General features: G+C 40.8%; 1 protein-coding gene across 1 annotated transcript in view; it reads left to right on the top strand.

Moving 5' to 3' along the window:
* LOC124721817 (nonsense-mediated mRNA decay factor SMG7-like) overlaps positions 1-23,787 on the top strand; it is a 199,603-nt gene that overhangs the window by 76,882 nt on the left and 98,934 nt on the right. Inside the window, exon 10 of the mRNA XM_047246937.1 lies at positions 8,586-8,747. Coding sequence (XP_047102893.1) covers positions 8,586-8,747 — 162 coding nt within the window. The remainder of the gene's footprint in view (positions 1-8,585; positions 8,748-23,787) is intronic.

The raw sequence follows: 23,787 nt of genomic DNA, 5'->3' as shown, positions 1-23,787 counted from the left end.
CTAACCTGCTGAATGTTACTGTTGTTTGTATAATACTCGGTAATATTGTAGACTAATTTAATTCACACAGATTTTTGTAACTGAGTAAAAATAAGATAAAATTTAGTTAATTTAATATTATTTGTAATTTTTACTGAGAAAGTGCATTTTAATTGTAAAACTGGGGTGTCCTATGTCATAATGAGAAGTAACAGCTGTGATCTGTGGAACATGGGAATAATTAACCTGAGCATTCACAGATTAGAACTTTACTACACCTGATGATAGATCACTAGGCTTGCAAAATTGCTTATAGAGAGATGAGCATATAAGGCACACAAATGTTACACAATTTAACTAATTGATTTATACTAACATGCACACACACACACACATGAACTTTCATTTTCCTAGACAATCCACTTCAAGGATTGCTCATCTTACTGAACACTATGGGGTATGGAGAGCCATGGGATCTTTGTCTTTTGCTTTTGGGCTCTGTACAAGAGTATGTTGTTTTCTGCCCCCATCTGTCTGTGACACACATGGACCAAACAACAGGTTCACTATCTTTTGCACAGGTTACCACTAACAAAGGAACATACTGTTGTTCTCAGTGTGTTGTCGTGATTTTTGGTGTAGTGGATTACAGGAAAGAACCACAAGAACCATTTATCAGAATTCAATGGGAATAATAGTTCTAAATTATTTTGAAGAGCTGTGTGGTTGGGGAGCATATGTGTACTAAAAAAAGTGATAATATAACTCAAAAGGTAATACCGAATGATTTGGTGCAGTGGCAAGACACTAGACAAACAGTCAGGAGGAAACCAGATCTAATCCCCCTTCTAGCCATCCAGATTTCAGTTTGGCGTGGATTCCTTAAATCACATGAGCAAATATCAAGATAGTCCCCCATGTCATATTTGCCAGTTTGTGGGAATGTAGCCTGCCTGCCAGTCAGGCACTGTAGGTACTATACTGTAGGTCTGGGAAAGAAGTACTGGACATTGTCAGGCCATCTGTTTGATTGTTGCAATCAGAATTTTCATCTAATAACAGGCTTGATTCTCCCCAATAACAGTTGGGTATTAATTGTCAATACAATACAGATATGGCCATTTGGGAATAGGGTTGTTTGTATCAGGAACAATGGATACATTTTAGAGCGCTCTTTAGGCTTGATGAGGGCTAATGTTATTAGCACAGAAGCAGACGCATGTGAGTTATTCACAGAAATGGCAGCAAAGAGTACAAACAGTATAGAGATTGAGGTTAACTGGCATAACAGAGAACATTTTCTAAACTAACATTGATCAGAAACATGGTAGAACACAGGTGGACTGAAATGCTATCGCTGATTATTTATTGCAGTCTCACCTGTGGTGGTGTATAGGAGACTTCTATCAGTTTTCCTTGACATGTGGTATTTGGGCTAGAGCAATTTAAATATATGAAATTTGCACAATAGACAATTATTGAAAGGGGGAAGAATTATTTTAAGTGGGAGTGAGCTTGGGCTGCCCTGGTAGACATGAGACACTTTCAGAAATATTATCTAGCTATTTGCTGGAGAACTCTTGCAGTACCGGTGTCAAAGGACAACATAACCAGCAGTCCTAAAATACACGATACTGTTTACGAATGAAAATAGTAACTACCAAATGTAACTTGGTAAGACTAAGTTGTCTCTTACCACTTGACTGTCTGCACAAATTTGAGAAGATTAGTATAGCTGCTAACTGAGGGCTTTGTTGCACAATGCCTGACCATACCCAATAGAATAATTGTGTGTTCTTTTGCCTCATCCTTATTATTAGACAGCATGAAACTAACTAGTCCTTTCAATGCCTTCTGCAGCAACTGTAAACAGGAGACGGGTGGAGCCATTGTGTTTTATAGCCAGCTTTTCCTAAGTGTAACAGGAAAAATTCTCTCTCTCTGAAGTAATGAGTCACGTAATTGGTGGTTAGTTTGCTGCCTGCTGTTGTACCACCAGTGGTGTCCCTGCACTTGGTTGGACTGAAACACACAAAAGCTCTTATGTAATGGTCATTTACCACCGTAATAAGGTTTATGATTTCCAAGAATAAAATGTTACCACAGAGCAAAACATGTGAAAATGTGACAAAAATCTTTAGAAATTAAATATCATGGCCCTCAGAGGGGGAAGAGAGAAAAAATTATCTTGAAGGGTTAACAGAAATTATTGTTACTGTTCAATTGATCTATTATATTTTGTCTCTGCAAAAATATATACCTTTAAACATACAAGGTACATTCAAGTTCTAAGGCCTCCGATTTGTTTTTCTCCAGACTGGAAAGAGATAGAAACATGCGCATTGTTTTAAAATGAGGCCGCGTTCATTGTCAATACGTCCCAGAGATGGCAGCACCGTATGGCAGATGGAATTTTACCGCCAGCGGCGAGAATGGGAACTGTTTTAAATACTTAAAATGGCGATGTTTTCCTTACTTGAACAGTGTGCAATCATTCGTTTTCTGAATTTGCGTGGTGTGAAACCAATTGAAATTCATCAACAGTTGAAGGAGACACGTGGTGATGGAGTTATGGATGTGTTGAAAGTGCGTTCGTGGGTGCGACAGTTTAATGAAGGCAGAACATCGTGTGACAACAAACCGAAACAACCTCGGGCTCGCACAAGCCGGTCTGACGACATGATCGAGAAAGTGGAGAGAATTGTTTTGGGGGATCGCCGAATGAATGTTGAACAGATCGCCTCCAGAGTTGGCGTTTCTGTGGGTTCTGTGCACACAATCCTGCATGACAACCTGAAAATGCAAAAAGTGTCATCCAGGTGGGTGCCACGAATGCTGACGGACGACCACATGGCTGCCCATGTGGCATGTTGCCAAGCAATGTTGATGAGCAACGACAGCATGAATGGGACTTTGTTTTCGTCGGTTGTGACGATGGATGAGATGTGGATGCCATATTTCAATCCAGAAACAAAGCGCCAGTCAGCTCAATGGAAGTACACAGATTCGCCGCCACCAAAAAAATTTCGGGTAACTGCCAGTGCTGAAAAAATGATGGTGTCCATGTTCTGGGACAGCGAGGGCGTAATCCTTACCCATTGCGTTCCAAAGGGCACTACGGTAACAGGTGCATCCTACGAAAATGTTTTGAAGAACAAATTCCTTCCTGCACTGCAACAAAAACGTCCGGGAAGGGCTGCGCGTGTGCTGTTTCACTAAGACAACGCACCTGCACATCGAGCTAACGTTACGCAACAGTTTCTTCGTGATAACAACTTTGAAGTGATTCCTCATGCTCCCTACTCACCTGACCTGGCTCCTAGTGACTTTTGGCTTTTTCCAACAATGAAAGACACTCTCTGTGGCCACAAATTCACCAGCCGAGTTGCTATTGCCTCAGCGATTTTCCAGTGGTCAAAACACTCCTAAAGAAGCCATCGCCGCTGCCATGGAATCATGGCGTCAGCGTTGTGAAAAATTTGTACGTCTGCAGGGCGATTATGTCGAGCAGTAACGCCAGTTTCATCGATTTCGGGTGAGCAGTTAATTAGAAAAAAAATCGGAGGCCTTAGAACTTGAATGCACCTTGTACAGGCTTCCCTGTTCCTTCCCCATTACACCCACCCTTCTCTTTCCATAAATAGAAATTGCATATACAGGGTGTGTTAGAAAAATGTACACACACTTTGAACTGTCATAGAGAATTTATTTCTTAATGTACAAGGTTAAATTTCTTGCAAAAAGTAAGACTACATTCAAATTTGAAAAATTAGTGTAATTTTTGGCCAAAGTGAATGTTCCAAATGATGATTAAAGCAAGTGTTCAAAATGGTGGCCTTCAACATCAATACATTTCTGTATAAAAGTCACGATGATTCCGTACTTCACCTCAAAGTGTCCAATAGGATTTATGCATACACCTCTTGAAGTTCATCCCAAAGTGTGTCCAGGTTATGTGGTTTATGATGGTACACCACACCTTTTAAAGTATCCTATAGTCAAAAATTGAGCATATTAAGGCCTGGAGAGCAGGCAGGAAGCCACATTGATCCCTTGGTTTCTGTCCTTTGCCCTGGTACATTTTGATGTAGGTATGCTCACAAATCCCTACAATACTGTGGAGAGGCGCCATCTTGTTAATAAAATCTGTCATTACCTTACATTGCATGAATGGAAGGGAAAATGTCATCAAGCATTGATACATACTTTTCTGCAGTTGTTGTCCCTTCAAACTGAAATGGCCCAGTGAGCCCGTTAGGAGACAAACTGCACTACATATGTACACCAGATAAATTTGCAGCCTTTTTAACAGTATTGTGGGTGTCATGTTAAGCCCAGTACCCACCTTTATGGCTGTTGACAGTCCTGTTAAGTTTAAATTGTGCTTCGTTCAAGAAAACAATGCTGCCCCAAATCCCTGTTCACATGTAACCATCTCCTGGACACATTCACAAAATTGTACCTGGCAGTCTGCATTGTCGTTGCTTACCCTTGGAATGTACATTTGAATTTTGCAAGGGTTGAACATAAATGTAGATGCTAGATAAGCCTGCAGGTTGTACTGTTGTGTTTGACGACAAACGGCATCTGTGCAATGTCCTCAATACATACAGTTGTGGTCAGAACAGAATTCTGTGTAGTTGTGAGTGCAGTATATTGGAGCTAAGTGAATTTGAATATGGGCAAACAGTTGGTGCTCATGTGGCAGATACTTCCATAACGAAGACAGCCCAAGTGTTTGATGTTTCAAGAGACATTGTATCAAGGTTTATACTGCATACAGGGAAAGTTGAAAAAGATCATCCACAAAGTAATAATGCAGACAAAAGGGTGTGTTAAGTGATCGTGACAGATGGTCATTGAATAAGATTGTGGTGAGAAATAAGAGGATGACAGCTGTAAAAGTCACTGCAGAACTGAATGTCACACCCACAAACCCTGTTAGCACCGAAACAGCACAAAGAGAGCTCCATAAGCAGGGAATTGCAGGGCCAGCTTGGAATTCTGAAACCACTCATCAGTGATGCAAATACCCCTAACAGAAAAACATGGTGTCAAAGCCACAGGACCTGGAATATGGAGCAATGGAAGACTGTCGTTTGGCGGGATGAGTCTTGTTTCACACCGTTTCCAACTTCTGGCCGATGACCATTTTTGCTGATTAGGCCCATCCCATGGTACAGTGTTTGTTCCCCAATGGTGATGCTGTGTTCAAAGATGGCTGGCCCCATCTTCACACAGCTCACATCGTCCAAGGCTAGCTTTGTGAGCACGAGGATGAATTGTCGCATTTCCCCTGGCCAACACAGTCACCAGATCTCAGTATTATTGAGCATTTATGGTCTATTTTGTAGAGAATGGTGTGAGATTGCTATCCACCTCCATCATCATTGATTCAGAATTATCACTATTTTGAAGCAAGGATGGTAAAAGATTCCCTTGAAAACCATACAGCACCTGTATTTATCCATTCTGAGATGGCTGTAAGCTGCTTTGAATGCCAACAGTTTTTCTACCAGTGATTCCTTATTTTTATCCACCCTGTAAATTTCTTCAGAATATGTAGCACACTACTTGTAGTTACCCCACCCTCCCATGACCCTGGCCTTAAAGATTTGTTTGATGAACACTGAAAGTACCAGCACCTTAACTGTGGATTCATCACTTGTAGCCGTGCATTGTCACCCTTTCAGCCTTTATGCACGTCCCACACTGTTCCATGAACCTCAAATTTGTCTCGTAAATGTGTAATAATTAATCTTGATGGTGGATCAGTCCAATATTCATGTCTCCACTGTGTCTGAACTGCAGCAACATTCTCAAACTACCAGTACCATTTAAATAGCCTGCTTCCACTCTTGAAAGCTCAAACGTATGTTCCCCATGTCAGTGTTACTCTGGGTTGCGTAGCTAGATCGATGACTCTGCTACCACCTGTTGGAGAAACATTACATTAGTTTTCGTGGAAATTTAACATTGTAGGTATCAAAGCAAATTTTCTATGACAGTTCAAAGTGTGTGTACGTATTTCTGATGCAAACTGTATATTAATCGACTGCTGCCTTATAAGTCAGAAAAAATTAATACTGAGCAATCCAAAATGAATCTAAGGATTACAAATAGCTTTAATTATTTGATGCATAGCCCTGCATTGATAAGGATTTCAGAGACTGGAAAAGAAAGTTAAAAATCAGGTTGTTGAGTAAGCAGAGTGAATTGGAAGCCAATGACTGTGTGGTGAGGAATTGGTGAAAAGTTGTGTGTCATTTTTTAGTGATGAGGCAACCTTCCACAAAGTAGCAAGATTGGCCAGTAGACATTCAAATATGGAGTACATGGAAGCCTTCATGTGTAACTGAACATTAGTGTGACTCACTGAAAGTTAAATGTGTTCCATGTGGTGTCTGCACAAACATTGTATGGTCCATTTTTCTTTATTGATTGAAGAGTTTCAGCAAACATTTTTCTGGACTTTCTTGAGCAATGGATGATGCTGTAACTTGATATGGACTCCATGGCTTGCATCTTTCAGCAAGGTGGGTCATCTTGACATTCACATTTGGGGGTTCCCATATTTTTTAATCATTATCTTTCAAGTTACCGGGTCTTCCAAAGGATAAGTTGTAATGGACATAATGATGTTCGGTTTGTGGGGCGGTCAACTGTGCGGTCATCAGTGCCCGTACAAAGTCCCAATTTTTACACAGTCCAATCTAGCCACTGTCATGAAAGAAGACGTCGACGACGACGACGACGACAACAACAACACAGGCACCCAGTCCCCATGCAGAGAAAATCCCCAACCCGACAGAGAATCAAACCCGGGACCTCGTGATTCAAAGGCAGCAATGCTACCCACTAGAGCACGAGCTGCGGATGTATTGGACATAATGATGCTGTATTCTGCTCTTGGCAACCTAGTTCTGTTGACGTGACTCCCATGGATCTCTCTTTCATGGGGTTATGTGAAAGACCATCTGTATGTGCCTCTTTTGCCGAAAACAATTACATAACTCAAAATACACATTTATAAAGTGATAATGTCAATGTGTCTTCACTTGCTTCAGAATTTGTGGCACAAAATTATCATTTAGATATCCATGTGATTGAGGAGACACACATAGGACACCTATAAAGTATAAATATCAATCGTAATCACTATATTCATTTTGTGTTGCCTTGTATATTATTACATGTTGGGGTAAGGCTTGTGTAACAGCTCTCGGGTGAACTTCAACCTTCTCTCACTGTTCCAACTTTACTGGTTCATTTTGTAATATTAACTTATCATTAAGCAACCCTGCTACTTCATTGAGCCAGTGCAGGAACACATCCTAGATGCTAACCTTCTTTGCTGCAATGCCTACCTGGTTTGATACTGTAATTGTTTTCACTGTAGCAAAGGACCAAGGGAAATAAAATGCAGCCTGACAATTGAACTCCAGAGAGAGACCCAACTTACGCGTTTATCAATACACATACAAGTGTCAACAGGCAGAGTTAGTGACAGGCAGCTCCCTTTTGGCTGCATTAGGTGAACAATGTGGTGGTGGCACAGCCACAGTTGTCAACACATCTCAGTTCCTGGAGATGGATTTGCTCCATGGGATGTTCTCAAATGACTTTTTCCTTGGCTAGGGAAAAATGGTATGTCTGTGGGCCATGTGCTGGCCCAACTTATATGTGGTCATCTTTCTTCCACATGGCAGTATACAGCTGCAGCTCGTCCTCTAGTAAAGAGTGAGGCACCACTTCATTTTGTCTGCCTGGCACAAATGCTTACTTTTGTGACCTTTGCTGTCAGTAGATTTATGCAGTTTCACAGCTTGCTAATACAGTTTTGACCTCTTTCCCTATCACTGCCTAAAAGTCGTTTAAACACACACGTCTCCACATCTTAAAAGTTTCAGTTTAGTGGGATCACATCCATATTCTGATGTTTGTAATTAGAGGGCTGTTACTACATCAAGTCACACTTTGTCAATTTTTCATGTCCCAGAAAGTGAAATATTACTGCAGAGCATAGTTTTGGGTGGGTAGGCTAGAAGAGGGGACATAGGCCTGTATGGCTACAGTAGGTGGACCTGTACTTTCCCACTTGTTATCCTTCCTACTGTTTAACTGGGTCTTATTTTAGTGGAGGAACACAAAATTCGAAATTGTTCCCATACCTTTGGATAGTTTGCATATTTCCAAATTGGTGTAGTAGACTGTTGATTTCTTTTAAGTGTGCGGGGGTATTGTATTGTTTTTACTTCTAAATCTCATCTATAGTAAACATAGTTTAAGTGGCTTTAAATCTAAACATAGTTTAAGTGGCTTTAAACCTAAGGTGCAGCATAGTCAAGCAAAATTTACATGCAAACACGTATGCATGCACCTCCACGATCCACCCCCTCCATCCACACGCCACCCCACCTGAGTGTACTCCCTCCACCCCCTACACACACACACACACACACACACACACACACACACACACACACACACACACACACACACACACACAGAGAGAGAGAGAGAGAGAGAGAGAGAGAGAGAGAGAGAGAGAGAGAAATAGATATTACAAGACTACAATATTTGTTTTTGGCTTTCCTGTTGTTTAGGAATGGCAGGAGCTATGCTTGTCCGAAGAAAATTCTTCCTCCTAAATCAGTTGCGAAACCCAACAAGAATTCATGTTATTACATGTGCCAGTACTGTTTAGTTCACCTGGGAGACCTGGCTCGTTACCGTCATCTTGGTCGCCAAGCTGAGCTTTTCTACAGGTGAGTAACATTAAACTTCATTGCATGGTTTTTTTTTTTAAATTATTACTGAATATTAGGCTCAGTCTTGTCTTTTTAAACTTTATCTAATTTATATACTTTATGAAAGAAAGCTGATGGTGTGTGTTAGAATCTTAAATCCTTTGTCATGCCAAGAGTAACATTATCAAATCTTCTCAAATAGTAAATTGATTTACCTATTTCCACCCACTCAATGTCCCATTCTTGATGGTTAAGATGATCAGACTGATGTGATTTTAATGAAGGAACAATAAATAGTGAGTAAAATTATTTTATCCTCTCTCTCTCTCTCTCTCTCTCTCTCTCTCTCTCTCTCTCTCTCTCTTCCCAGTCAGCTTTAGGTCTTGGTGTTAAATTTACATCTTATTCTTTGTAGAGGTAAGTGCTTCATTTTCCATGCCCCTTAAAAGGATACAAGAATCTGTCTAAATCCTCGGTGTATGTCTTCTCCTGATAGACAGCTCCAAAACCGTTCTTCATTTATCAACACAAACCTAAAGACACTGTATCCACACTCAGTGAGTTTTCTGTGTAGCCTTTATTCACAAAACATTTTTGGTAAAATGGTGCTAATCATCTGTCACCTAGTATTTCAGCCAGTACAACACTGAAATTTTGAACACTTCAATGTACACAAAATCGTTGGGGGAAGCATGCTATACCTTGAGGTGTCACAAGGTATTGTTGTCACTGAGTGCGAGATCAGAGCAGTAAGGTGGTTGTTGAAAATTCCCACACAAAATTTCATATTGCCTCTATTTTTGTGTGTGTGTGTGTGTGTGTGTGTGTGTGTGTGTGTGTGTGTGTGTGTGTGAGACAGAGAGAGAGAGAGAGAGAGAGAGAGAGAGAGAGAGAGAGAATTAGCACAATTCCAGATCTCCTATTTCCACATAGTCATTTGGAAATGTGTTTCACTTCCAAAAGTGTTTGGCAGTAGACCACAGATGCTGTGGATATTTCCAGTACCATGAACTTTACAAAATTCACACAAAACTGTTGTTGTTTATGATCCACTTATCACCTTTACATGTATCTAGGACAAGTCATGGTAATACAGTTCAAGAACATGCGTCAACAGTTTTGGTAGCGATCTAACATTCTGTTTTTGATCATTTCATTTCTCAGTAGTGATACAGGAAGAAAAATTCCTAACACAGAAGTATCCTCTGCAAACATAACTGGTTGCAGGAACATTTACCTGTAGATCATTCACATAAAATAAACAGGACTGTGCCTTGTATGGAGCCTTGTGGGACACCCTGAGATATTGCTTTCCAGTCAGAATAATAATTTACCCCCTTTAATGTGATGATTGCTCATTGTTTTCTGTTCCATAAGTAGGATTTAAACAGTTGTAGAGCACTGTCCCAAGTATCATACTTGCCAAGTTTGTAAATAAGCAATGATTTACAGAATCAAAATCCTTCGTTATAGAGAAGATATCTGCAACCTTATTGCTGTTGTGTAATTCTGAAAAAAAGTTTACTGCATCTATGATAATTTCTGCTTGCTTAAAACATAGTGTTTAGCTAATGGGAACATTTTACAATAAAATTTTGTATTTTGGTAACAGCAGCTGTCTCAAATATTTTTCATATGACTGGAGAATTGGGATAGAGCTATAGTTTTCCATCTCCTCTGTCAAACCCTTCTTGAAAAGTGGTTTAACTTCAGCACACTGCAGTACCCCTTGGATGGAGACCTTTAAAATATTGTTCAGTTGTTTGAGATAGTGGGTGTTTAATGAAGTTTTCTACTGTTTCAAAAACATAAATGGTTATTCGAACCCAAGTAGCAGATTTTTTTAAATGCTGATATTTTATTTTCTGTGTCCTGCATAAAAGCTTCATAAATTTTGTAGGATGTTCATCAAGCCCAAGGGCTTCTCTTTATTATGATGATCTGTTAAATTATCAGATTTTGCTACATTTGTGTGTGGTGTCCTTAGGTTAGTTAGGTTTAAGTAGTTCTAAGTTCTAGGGGACTGATGACCTCAGAAGTTTAGTCCCATAGTGCTCAGAACCATTTTTGCTACATTTGTAAAGGAGTCATTGAATTACTCTGATATTTGATCGTAATTTTTGAAAGTTTTTGGCAACAGACTTAACACTTATCAATGAAACCCACTACCACATCTCAAGAGATTACAAAGTGGTGTAAATTGCAAGAAATTGATTTTTAAGTTTGTGTTCCATTTGCTTCCCATCAGGTGAAATTGGTAGATCATACATCCTCAAACCACTGTAGTATAATTCTGACCTTGTGACATGCACAGTTTCTATGGGAGTCCAGGTGAATGCCCTCCATAGCATCATATGCTGCCATCAGCCTCCATCCATGTCACAGTGCACATTTCGAACAGCTGTTCGCCTGGTAGAAGGTAGTGTATCCATACATGACCATCGACCTGCTGGAACAAGAAATGTGGTTCATCCAAGCAGGCAAAATGTTTGTTGAACCATGGTACAATCTCAATGATCTCATGCCCACAGCAGTTGTGATTGACAACATCATTGGATTAACAGGAAATAATGTTAGTCATCTGCTTTGGAGGCCCATGTTCAACAGTGTATGCTAAACAGTGTGCTCTGAAACACGTGGGTGTGCACTAGCATTGTACTTTGTCATTAGAGTTGCCACAGTTCGCCACCTATCTTGCTTTAGAGAAGAGGAGATGTTCAACCTCCGCATTCGGCACTGACGTCGAACACTTTGTCACCTACTTGTGGTTTCAATGCCCTTCAGTCACTTTCAACAGATGCTCATGATAATAGCATGTGAATAGCTGACAGGCTTCACACATTTCACAAGTGGTCATTCCCAGGGGCTGGGCCATAACAGTTGCCTTTTATCAAAGTCGTTTATGTCTGTGGATTTCCCTGTTTTTGCCTCGAATTTGGCTTCAATGAATTCCTCTTCTTCTCTGCTCAACTTATACGTATACTTCTTTAGCGTATCACATGTTGTATTGCCATCAAGCTGTATCCAATCTCACAATCTGCATTGGTCGTAATGCTCTGTCTCGTGGTCATAGAGTGACTCCATAAGATGGTGGACCCAATGAAAGAATTGCTTTCGAGTATTTTGCTGTGTGTATGAAAATAGGTAGCAGCATAATGAAATATAAATTTGTAGAACATGATATAGAATGAAATGTGCCATTCAATTTTAGCTGTGCTATCAGGTTCCATCCTAACCAACTGCAAAAAATCGGGATATATATTCTGAAAGAAGCTGCTGAAATGTGTGACTATCATGATTATTAATATTTCTCTTGGACTATGCTACTTATTTATTTCAAAACAAAAATCAGCACTTGATAGGGTTTCCCTGCAAATCAGTGTTTAGGTATTTTTAAGTGAAATAATATATTGTCAGGTCCTGTCTCATCAGTACGTTTTCCGGAAGAGTCTCCACATCTGTGACAGTTTGAAATTAGTTTGTGTGTTATCCAGAAAAAGGTGCTATCATAGCTCGTTCATTGTCACCAACTTTACTTCTGTTTGGACTAATACTGAAGCTTATCAGAACTCAACACTTCTTTACCACATAATGTTTGTAAACTCTACTTGAAGGTCAACATCGCACCAGCTGTATGTTATGTCGGTTACACTGTTTTTTCTGCCACAGAAATTGTTTCCTTAAGTGTAAATAGTGGAAAATTTATAATTATGTTAACGGAAAATGAATGTGAATTAACATTGTGAACATAAGAACAAATTACCCTGTTATTTAGACTTACTAATGACCACACAACCTTTGTCTTATTTTTATGCCTTAAAACTATTTTGCTATTTCCCATTTGTTTTACTTCCTTAACAATTATTTTAAATATTAGTTTATAAAGTCTGAAATATTAAGGGAAATCAGTGATTATTTTGTATTTTATTTTTTTTATGCAGCTGCCTTTCCTTTGCACTGGAAATTATTATGCCCTTGATGATCCCCTTTAACTCATTTGACACTTTGCTGCACCAGGTCCTAGATGGATAATTTAATTAAAGGAATTTGTCAAAACTGGTGTTAGTTGAACTTCCTTTAGCTTATTACTAAACAGATTTCCTTTATCAAAATTTCTTTTCCATGTGATTTCTTACATGCATGCTCTTACCTATGTTTGCCAGTCCAGTAAACAAAGCAAGAATGGTCAGAGATTCCCATGTCCATGCAAAATTTACACATACATACATACATACATATATATGTGTAGTTAGTTAAGATCTTAATGTAACCAGTCGCAATGTAGTTGAGTTGTTGACTGGTCCACATGGTACCGTTTATGAAGCAGCCATTTGGTTATAGCTCAGCAGCATATTTCAGCACTGAGTGGTCAACCCTGCTCTTTGTCAGTTCTTATGCTGACATTGACCAACTCGGATCTGGCCTTCCATCCACATCCACATCCTTACTCTGCAAACCACTCTGAAGCACATGGCATGGGATACTTCCCATTATATGAGTACTTAGGGCTTCTTCCCTTTGCATGTCCATATGGAGTGTGGGAAGAGTGACTGTTTAAATGCCTGTGTGCATGATCCATATGAGAACGATACACAGGGAGTCATTCGGAGCTGGTTCTCAAAACTTTGCTTTTTTAGGATAGATTGTTTGTCCAAAGTGTCTACTAGTTAAGTTTCTTTAGCTTAGTATCCTTGCCAGGCGACAATGATATGGATAGCTTAGTATCCTTGCCAGGCAACAATGATATGGATGCAGATGAGCTAATGCAGGTCTCATGGCAGAGTAGTGTGCCAAGCAGCCAGTGTGCGCACAGTGTGTGGTATGGCCAGAACTGGTGACACAATTGTTCACTTGTTGGCAGCGATAGGTCAGGCTCGTTAGTTCTTTTTCTGACATCGACCAACTTGGACCTGGCCTTAGCATCAAGCCTTGCTCTTGGTACCATCTGCTAATTATTCAGTCATTCATGCTGCCCATGTTTTGTGTCTTTCTCCCTGCCCACCTCTATGTAGTGTTTGGACTCTCTGTTCCATTGTAGACTGACCCACAGGTTGAGTTTGTTTTCCTTTTTCTGCGGTCCAGCTTTCTGGCTTCCATAGTTGAGCCACTGCTGGCTAGTGTCGTTACATTTGTGCTGACAGGATAGTATCACGGTATTGTCACACTGAGCAGATATAAAAGTGGAGACAGAGGATGTTTTTGCACTTATGATGCTTTTATATGTTTTTAAATCCCCATAGTGTTAGGGTTCATGGCCACCATATACCTGGAATTTTTGCAATGCTGGCGGGAACAGTTGTGCCTCTTGGAGCGGCAACAAAAGCTGCAGCAGGAGCAGATGCAAAACTGCTCAGATGGAATGCAGAATTGATCTGCTCTCACATCACGCTGGTGGTACACCAAATGCCTGCAGAGGAGCCTTCATCACCACCCTAACACCCTTTTCTGATTTTGATTAGTCTGTGACTAGGTGGGAGAGTAGGCTGTGCCAGTTCTTGCTGCACTGCCAGGTAAGGCATGTCATCAATCCATCTGATAAGGCCACTTGTTATTGTCCAGCAGTGCAAAATTAGATGCCTTCTATTGAATCTTAGAACATTAAGTTTGTAGACTTTGTCAGTTATTCACACAGTATTTTGGACATCAAACCCATGCAGTGGCAGTACGGTTGCAATTTATCCACTACCACAAGTGACGTGGGCAGCCATATGCAGCCTGGATCACTGACATGAAAGGCCTCTCACACAAGTGTCCCCCCAGTGTGCTACTTTGTAGGCAAACTCGTAGGCAAATCGTCTGATTTGCGCCTGCCCCCAGGAGCCAAACTGGGGCATTGGTCGTGTTTGACCCTTAGCCACAGTTTCTCAGATTTCAGAATCGCATGAACTTCCGGTGGTAGTGAAGGATGTAATTTATGACAGTTGGCAACTCTAGATACATGTGGTAAACAACTGCAGTTGCCCCATGGGGTTGGCCAGGTGACCTTGTCTGATGCTGAGCAGCCTTTTGAAGACAACATTGAAGATTCGAGTGCAGCAGTGATGTGTCACTGCCCATCTTCGCTCACGTCAAATTTGGTGGGTATAAGTAAGTGAAAGTATTGTGATGGCCGCTTGAGAAATTTTTTGTGTTCTTGGCATTGTTCTCCTTGTGCATCTGTTTCTACTTAATGGGCAAGTTGCCATTCCTGGCACAATTGTCATTTGGGGTGTATTGGACAGGATTGCCTGCGTGTAGATGCCACGGGTGGGGTATTGCATAAAGTAGGCCACTGGGCATCAGTCTGTGGCAATCCGTGAGCCACAGGACGATTGTCGGAGGCACCAGTGTTTTCACTGGACTTCGTGGCGATCTCCAACACACCACAAACATTATCCCTGCACATTCTGCTATCATTGGTCATGGTTGTGGATGGGTGACTGATTGAGTTTCAGGTAAATACATGGGCAATGGTCAACCTAGTTAACTTATGCACATATGGGCTCTTGGGCTTCATCCTATTGCAGGGGCCATTCTCTGTCTCAGCATGTTAAAAGAATGTGAAATGGCAACTTATGTTGTTGGTGGTTAATTCACTGTTGACGCAAAATATTTTTGGGCTACGCCTTTTATTTATTTCACTTCCAGATAGTTGACAAAATTTGTTTAATATTCTAATCAGCTGTCCTATCCTGGCATAGCATAGAGAAAGCACACAAGAACTTAAATGGGGGGGTTGAGGTCAGTCTGCAGTTCCCAATTGGTTAGGAGCAAATGCTGAAAGAGAAATGTCAAGAGATGGCAGGTGACTGCACGGATCGGCACCAAACACTGCCACAGGTCACCTATGAGAGGTGCGGATTTTTGGACTCGATAAGGATACTTGTAGGAGACCTGAGGAACTCAGGGTCTGAATAATTGCATTCATACTAAACTACTACACTGAAGGCAATCACTAAATATTAGAAGAAACAAAGGATTCAGTTTTGGCCCAACAGAAGTCAGTATCTAAGTCCAAGGGTGTGAGAGCTACTAGAAGTGGCAATCAAAGTGAGAAAACAGACTTAAATTGGAAATTATCCGAGGCTGGCGTCAAGTGACATGGAGTTGTTGCCCAAACATTCTAACTGAGAACGTGTCTGAATACAAAAAGCATGGGTTTTTAAAGGATTGTGGCAGTGCAATGTTTCTCCGTCTGTAGTTGGCCTGCCAATCCACTAGCACTTTACAGATACTAGTGAATCTGGCGTGTTGTTCTGCACCTCCATGACACCTGTAGCCAACTACATTTAGGTCCTTTCCTTTCTACTTCTCTGTAGGCAGGGTTATTCCTGACCTTGACACTAACCAATTCCAGATTTTTCTAGGAATAGTAGAGCTAAACATCACTTCCCATCCTAGTATGGCTAGTTTTATGTCACTTTGCTCCTCCCTAAGGATGAATACTTCTCCCTCAGGAGTGAGGACCACTGTTCCATCAATTTTACTCATTTCCCATGTCACACTAACCTGTGTGAATCCGCTGCCATTTATGTTCTCTGGAGCAAGAATCATGCTTGCTACATGTGCCAAGACATACCTGTTTGTGTCTAATGTGTACTGTTGCACCTTACAACAATATCTAGATAGTGTATGGAGTTAGCAGTTAATTCTCTGAACTGAAACTTCCACCGTGGGACAGTTGCCCTGAGTGTCTGAAATTCGCAAGCTCCTCCCATTGCTGTTTACCTTGTGTAACCTAAATGTTACCGTCTACAATTGCCACCTGCCTTATGTCTCTGGTTTCCGGTCTTGGACAGCTGTAGCTGGCTTCCAATATCCTCAAGCTTAACAGTGGATAGCTCAATAAGTCATAAATACATGATAGAGTTCCCTTTAAAGATTCGAACTCTGTGTTACGGTCGTACTGTCTGGGTTGTTTGAGAATACCTCAGGTCAAACTGAAAATTTTGAAGCCCATTCTCCCTTAAGGGGCTCCGGAAAGGCTCAAAATCATGAAAAGTTCAATTTTTACTTTTTTGCGTTTTCTGAATCTGCAGACTATTACCTTTTAATAGATATATAATTTATTCAATTCCGAAGACTACAACTATTTTTAAATTTTTTTTGAAATGTGTTCTACATGGGCGCGACCCACTGTGGCGCTGTTAAACTGCTGTCAAATGGTGTTATTATTAACGTCCATGTTCATCAGGTACATTTTAGTGATGTGAGATAAAGTATGTGTTGTGGCTAACCTGTGATGGTTCAATATATATCGCTGGTGTGATTGTCGATTGTTTCATGTTTATTTACTCTGTCGTTATCTCGAAAATATTCGTAATTAATTCTGTTTCTTGAGTCTCTGTTTTGTTGAAGTATAATAATGAGTAAAAGTAAAGTTATTAGAAATCCTCTGAAGGCTTTTAAGAAAAGGAGAAATGTTGGAAAGCCAAAGGTATGTGTTATTACTGTAAACAATAAAGACGATAACCAAGTGAGTGAACCTAAACTCTGAAGTACACCTGCCCATAGCAGTCAAAGTGGGAAAGAAAATACTTCACAGAAGAAGCTTGGTTCAATGAGTGAAAACTATGAATGTTTTATGGGCGAATCGGATGTGAATGAAATATTTGATATGTCGGTTCTCAAAGCAATTTTTTCAAACTGTGTAAGATGTATTCATTGTAGTGAAGTTGGTCTGGAGCTCTCCATAATAAAGCATGTAGGACTTACTAGTGAAATACAACTGAAATGTGATAAGTGTTCATACATGACCACCTTTTGGAACAGTGTTGCAGTAACTGCAACTGAAGAAAATGGTAGCAAAATCTACGAACACAACAACGAGCGATGTTTGCTTTAGACAAGGAACGCCTTCGGGCTGCAGACAGGGCTGTAAAGAGTCTAGAAATACAAGCAAGAGTAAACAGGAGGAGGAACAAGAGGAAGCTGGAGGAGGAGTTTGCAGAGGATGAAGATAATCCATCCTATGGACCTGGAATGCACTAAAAAGTTAATCCAATCTTTGTCGCTCGATTCCCAAAACTTTTATTTTCTCATACTAATTACATGTTTTCTAAGGATCTTCCAAACATATTTGTTTCAAACTTTCAGTAAATGTTACACAGTACCTTCTGCATAATTTAAGACAGCCTTTTTCCAAAAAACTGTATATTTTTGAATATATATATAAAAAATTGCAAAAAAATGTTGTGAATTTTCATTGCAATTGAAAAAAGTCCTCTTTAATAACTGAACTAAAATTTTGTAAAATCCCTGTGTTAAGTTGTAGCCCATATTCCAATAAATAATCTGTAAAAAGTTCAACTTCCTACCTCAAATACTTTGTGAGGAAAGATGTAATTTATAAGCGTTATTTTAACATTGCAAGTACAAGGCGTTCCGGAGCCCCTTAAGCCATCAGCAGTACCTCATTTTTGTCATCCACGCCCCATTCCCTTCACCATGCATGATTTGGTGTAGTGTACATTTTTCTTACTACATGCCCAGCTCAGCCTTGTCCAGGAGGTCTTCCGGCTTGCCAAGGAGGAGCAAAGCTGTCGAGTGGTCGTCAATCTGGCATTGCATCCTCACTTACTGCAGCTGCTGCAGGTGTTGCACTGGGGTATGTCCCATATAAAGGTTTTGGCATGGCATTGTCTACTGACCAGTGAACATCTTGTGCCAGCTTGCGTGACCTGTGTACAGAGTCAGGCTCATGACAGAGTACTAATGCAAGCTTTCACGAACTGCGGTAGTGAGTGTAGTGTGGGTAGAACCACTGACCGAGGTGTTTACTTACCACCAGCAGTATGCTGGGCCCATCAGTTCATATGCTGCCATCAACCAACTCAGACCTGGCCTTTGCATAGTGCCGTACTGAAGTTTGCCACATGGTGAGCCTACAGGATTCTTCCATTTCATATCCCTACAAATTGTTACATGCGAGTATTTGTACTAGTTGACAGACAGAAGTTGTGACTCGTTGATATTATAGTCACAGTAAAAAACCTTTTTTTTTTATTAAATGCACCATTTTACATTTTTTAACATTTAAAGCAAGTTGCTAATCTTTGCACTTTGAAACTTTATCGTAGGATCTGGCTGAATATTTGTGCAGCTTTTTCCAGACTGTACTTAAACATATATATCTGCATCATCTACAAAAAATTTGAGATTACCATTTATAAACATCAGGAACAGGAAGGGTCCTAACACATTTCACTGAAGCACACCAAAAGTTACTTCCACATCTGACGATGACTCTCCATTGAAGATAATATGCTTCATCCTCCCCACCAAAAAGTCTTTGACCTGGTTACAAATTTCACTTGATGCTCCACACAATCACACTTTTGATAATAAAACTAAAAGTGGTACTGAATCAAATGCTTCTTACAACTGGAAAAATGCTGCATCCACACGACTGTCTTGATCCACAGTTTTCAGGATGTCATGTTAGAAAAGTGCAAGGTGTTCCACATGATCAGTGTTTTCAGAATCCATGCTAGTTGACCTGGAGGAAGTATTTCTGTTTGAGATAACTCATTATTTTCGATCTCGTAAGGAGTTCTGTCATTGTACAAGAGCTGGAGCTCAAGGATATAGGACAGTAGTTCTGTAGATCACTTCTGCTAGCCTTCTTGTTGATGAGTAAGACTGTGCTTTTTTTACAACTACTGGGCATAGTTTGTTGTTTGAAGGATCTACAGTAGATTATAGTTAAGAGGAGCTAACTCAGCCGCAGATTTGGCATAGAATCTGATAGGTATTCCATTGGATTCTGGGAGTCTTGTTAAATTGGAGCCACTGACGTGAAGATCTGTATCACTCATATTTGCTGTGGTGCAAGGACTAAATTGGGGCAGTGCCTTTGAATTTTCATTTGTAAAGAATCCTTTGAAAACCAAGTTTGGCATTTCTGCTGTGGCTTTGCCACTCTCAATTTCTGTCCCTGTCTGGGCACTAACTGTGGTACCACAACAGCCTTTATATATGACCAGAATTTCTTTGAATTTTACAAGAGATCCTTAGGTGATATTGTGCTATGGTAATTGTTGAAGGGTGACAGCCAAATGCATTGTATTCAGCATCTCCATATCTCTAGTCCTCTGCTTTGTTCTACAACTATTAACAGTAGGCTCTTCGTTCTTTAGAAGTTTCTTCACTGTGACATAATACTGTGGAGGTCCTCTACCACCATGAACTACTCTACTTTGTACTCATCTGTCAAGTGCATCATCAACTATTCTTCTAAACCTTAACAAAAGTTCTTCTTCATGATCCCCTTCAGAGCTACATGTTTAAGAGTTCCCTACTGTGATACAACACAACTGCCTCTTTATCTAATCTGCTGAAAATATAAATACTTCTCCCCCTCAGGGGACTCATGATACTTTCGTGAGTACATCCATGGTGAGTGTGGGCCCCAGGCTATTGCAGCACCTACCTCCTGTACTATGCTACAGTCTTCTGCCCCTGCCTGTACTTCCTTCTTGTACTCTCCTTTTCATGGTGGCAGCCTTTGATGTTGACCTGGCTATTCCCTAGGTTCTGCTTTCCATGCTTGACATATTCATTCATTTACTTTGCACCACCTTTTGGTTGATGTTATTTTTGGTTCCCTTCTCGATTTGACCTTCATTTTGCAAAATTTTTGTGTATTGTGGACTGACGGGAAGAATACCTTAAATAATGCCAAATGCATGCAGTGTTACAGATCTGTGCGCAATACCTGTGTAGGCTCATATATACACATGAAAGCCAACATAATAGCCATTCTGACATGGTGGGGTTGTTATGTACACCCTTTCGGTTGAGCTCCCTGATGGCACAGGGATTACATTGCTGATGCCTGAGCTGCTATCTTCCCACACATGTTAAGGAGGTGATACCAGACTTCCTGGGATATCAGGACTCGGGCATTGGCCATCATGCCATATGGCCTTTGTTGGGTGGGACCTGAAGGGAGAGCCCTTGATCAGAGTAGGTTGCATCAGGGCAGGTGTTTCCACATGAAACATGACAAATTACTCAAAAACAATAGCTGTTGTGATCTGGCCGGCTTATCAATCGGGTCTAGACGTTTCAGTATGAATACTTAAAACCCTACTGCTTTATCTACTCTGGCTACCCCATGGGAAGAGGGACAAGTCAGTCATCCAATTTATCTAATACTTAGTATGTACTGAAACTGATGGGAATACTTTTACTACTACAAAGCCATTATTTTTCGCGTAAAATATTGAAGATAAAGTTGGAGAAGTCGAGTCACTAGGAAAAATGCACACTGGAACACTGTTGAATACAGCCTCCTCTGCTGTGCAATCTACAGCTCTTCAGGCATGTTGACACCTGACTGACGTACCAGTGACAGCTGCTCCACACAAAATTTTGTGTATTGTCCGAGGAATCATCTTCCATAGAGACCTCTATGTTCAAACATATGAGAAGTTACGGGCTAATCTCGAGCCGCGAAACATAAATTCTTTCCGATGTTTCCAAAAAGGTGCCAAAGAATTATTGAACATCTTAGCCAGTGAAGGGAATGTCATCTCAGAATTAGTTTTGGTGTACGGGTGTGATGCGAAACCATAAGTTGTTTCACCCATGAGGTGCTTCTGATGCTTATGCTTTATTCATATGCCATCCTGCTGCATGGCCGACTCAGAAAGCAGCACCAGCTGGTGATCAATCCACAAAGGTAGTTCTTGTGAACAACAACCTTTGTGTATCAATTTCATAGAACACCATCCTGCATATTCACTGGTTTGCCAAGTTTTCAAGAAAGAAAAGCGAATGAAGGGATATAAAATTATTGACTACCTGTTGTATACTGAGGCACGAAAAAAATATGAATGTCTACATTCCTTTGATGATCAGTTATGCAAAATTCAGTCATCACCCCACTACCTCAGTTTTTTTGAAACCAGTTCTCCCACCACCCTCCTCTCTTATTGTTCCTGCCGCTATTTCTGGGACCACCTCTGGCACCCGGGTGAAGAAGGTGCTCTGGTGTCTACTGGTGACAGGGCACTCTCCAACTACCCCTCTTTTCGGAAACTCACAGATCAGAGGCCCAACACCAACCAATGACTGAAGGAACTGCAGCATGTAAGTGCCAGGGCTGCCCACTAATCCTCCATCCCCACGCTCATCACCGATAAGCCCCTTGCAAGAATCTTAACCCCCAAAGACTGCGGAGGTTAAGGAAGAGGAGGAGAATCAGGACAAGGCTACTCAGATGACGAAAACACTCTATTTCCTCTTCTTATGCAATTTCTATTTCTCTACAAAAAATGCATTTCACTGAGGACTATTCCCCAAGACTTCATAATTATTGTGCCTTTTGTCTGAACCAGGGCATCTGGAGGGATCTGTGTAGGTCCACAGTGGTGTGGTCAGTGAATGGATTCCGCTGTGTGCCAGGTTGGAAGCAACAGCAGTGCGACTTCAGCACTCACCATCTGCAGTGTTTATTTACATCCAGGCAGACGCAAACCACTTACTTACATGAGTTGATCACCTAAATCCAACAACTTCAAGGACACCATCAGAAGGGAATCCACTTGAATACTTTTCCATGGATTACAATTCTCTTGTGAAAAAACACAGGTCATGCATTTCTGTCATTGTGCCATAGTCTATGCTGACCTAAAACTCTACCTTTGTATCCAGCACTTGGACATTGTTGCCCAGTACTGGTTTTTTAGCTTCCACTTTGTAAAACACTAACTTGGCTTTTCCATATTGTTCAACCAAAGAACAACTGCAAACAAAAGCTTAACATTTCCCTACTACTTTGCCCGCACATCGTGGGTTGTGGAACGTGCTGCTCACTCCTTCATGTCTACCAGGCTCTGTTCCAATCTCACTTGGACTGTGGTTACCAGGTTTATGGCTTGGCAGCAACTTTGGCTTTGACATTGTTAGACCCAGTCAGTCATCATAGAGTTTGACTTCGGTACATTCGAGGCTAGTCCCATAGACAGTCTTGTTGCTGAAGTGGAGTTCTTCCCTCTTCAGTTTGGACAGTACCAACTCTTGATCCCATATGCAATTGCCATTTGACAATTTCGTGATCATCCAAAATGTCACTCATTTTGCATACAAGAGGCATCTACATCTACATCTTAATCTACATATATACTCCACTAGCCACCAAGCGGGGTGTGGCTGAGGGCACAATTCGCGCCAAAGTCATATTTCCCCCCCTCTGTTCCACTCACGGATTACGCGAGGGAAAAAGACTGTCTGAACACCTCAGTAAAAGCTCTTATTTCCCTTATCTTTAAATGAAGATCATTACGCGATTTGAAAGTTGGTGGTAATAGTATATGCTCTACATCTTCGGTGAAGATTGGATTTCGGAATTTAGTGAGCAGCCCCTTCTGTTTAGCGCGTTGCCTATCTGCAAGTGTGTCCCACTTCAAACTTTCTATGAGATTTGTAATGCTCTCGCGATGGCTAAATGTACCAGTCAGGAATCTTGCCACTCTTCTTTGGACCTTTTCGATCTCTTGAATCAGACTCAACTGGTAAGGGTCCCATACAGACGAACAATACTCAAAGACTGGACGAACTAACATACTGTAAGCTATTTCCTTTGTTGAAGGACTGCACTGCTTCAGGATTCTACCAATAAACCACAATCTAGAGTTCGCCTTACCTGGTACTTGTGTAATCTGATCATTCCATTTGATTTCGAATAGTCACACCCAGATACTTGACTGATGTTACCAATTCCAAAGACTGATCATTTATTTTGTACTCATACATTAACGGGGATTTTCGCCTTATTATACACAGTAGGTTACACTTACTAATATTGAGAGATAACTGCCAGTCATTACACCACGCATTTATTTTCTGCAAATCCTCATTGATTTGTTCACAACTTCCGTGTGATACTACTTTCCTGTAGACTACAGCATCATCAGCAAACAGTCTCAGGCCGCTGTTGATACCATCAACCAGACCATTTATGTACATTTTAAAAAGCAGAGGACCTATTACGCTGCCCTGGGGCACACTTGAAGTTGCTCTTGTTTCTGTTGAAGTTACCCCATTCAGGACAACATACTGCTCCTTGTCTGTT

Source organism: Schistocerca piceifrons, chromosome X (genome assembly GCF_021461385.2).
Source record: "Schistocerca piceifrons isolate TAMUIC-IGC-003096 chromosome X, iqSchPice1.1, whole genome shotgun sequence".
Taxonomy (NCBI): domain Eukaryota; kingdom Metazoa; phylum Arthropoda; class Insecta; order Orthoptera; family Acrididae; genus Schistocerca; species Schistocerca piceifrons.
Note: the sequence above shows the minus strand (reverse complement) of the source record. Positions and strands in the feature narration are given on the sequence as shown.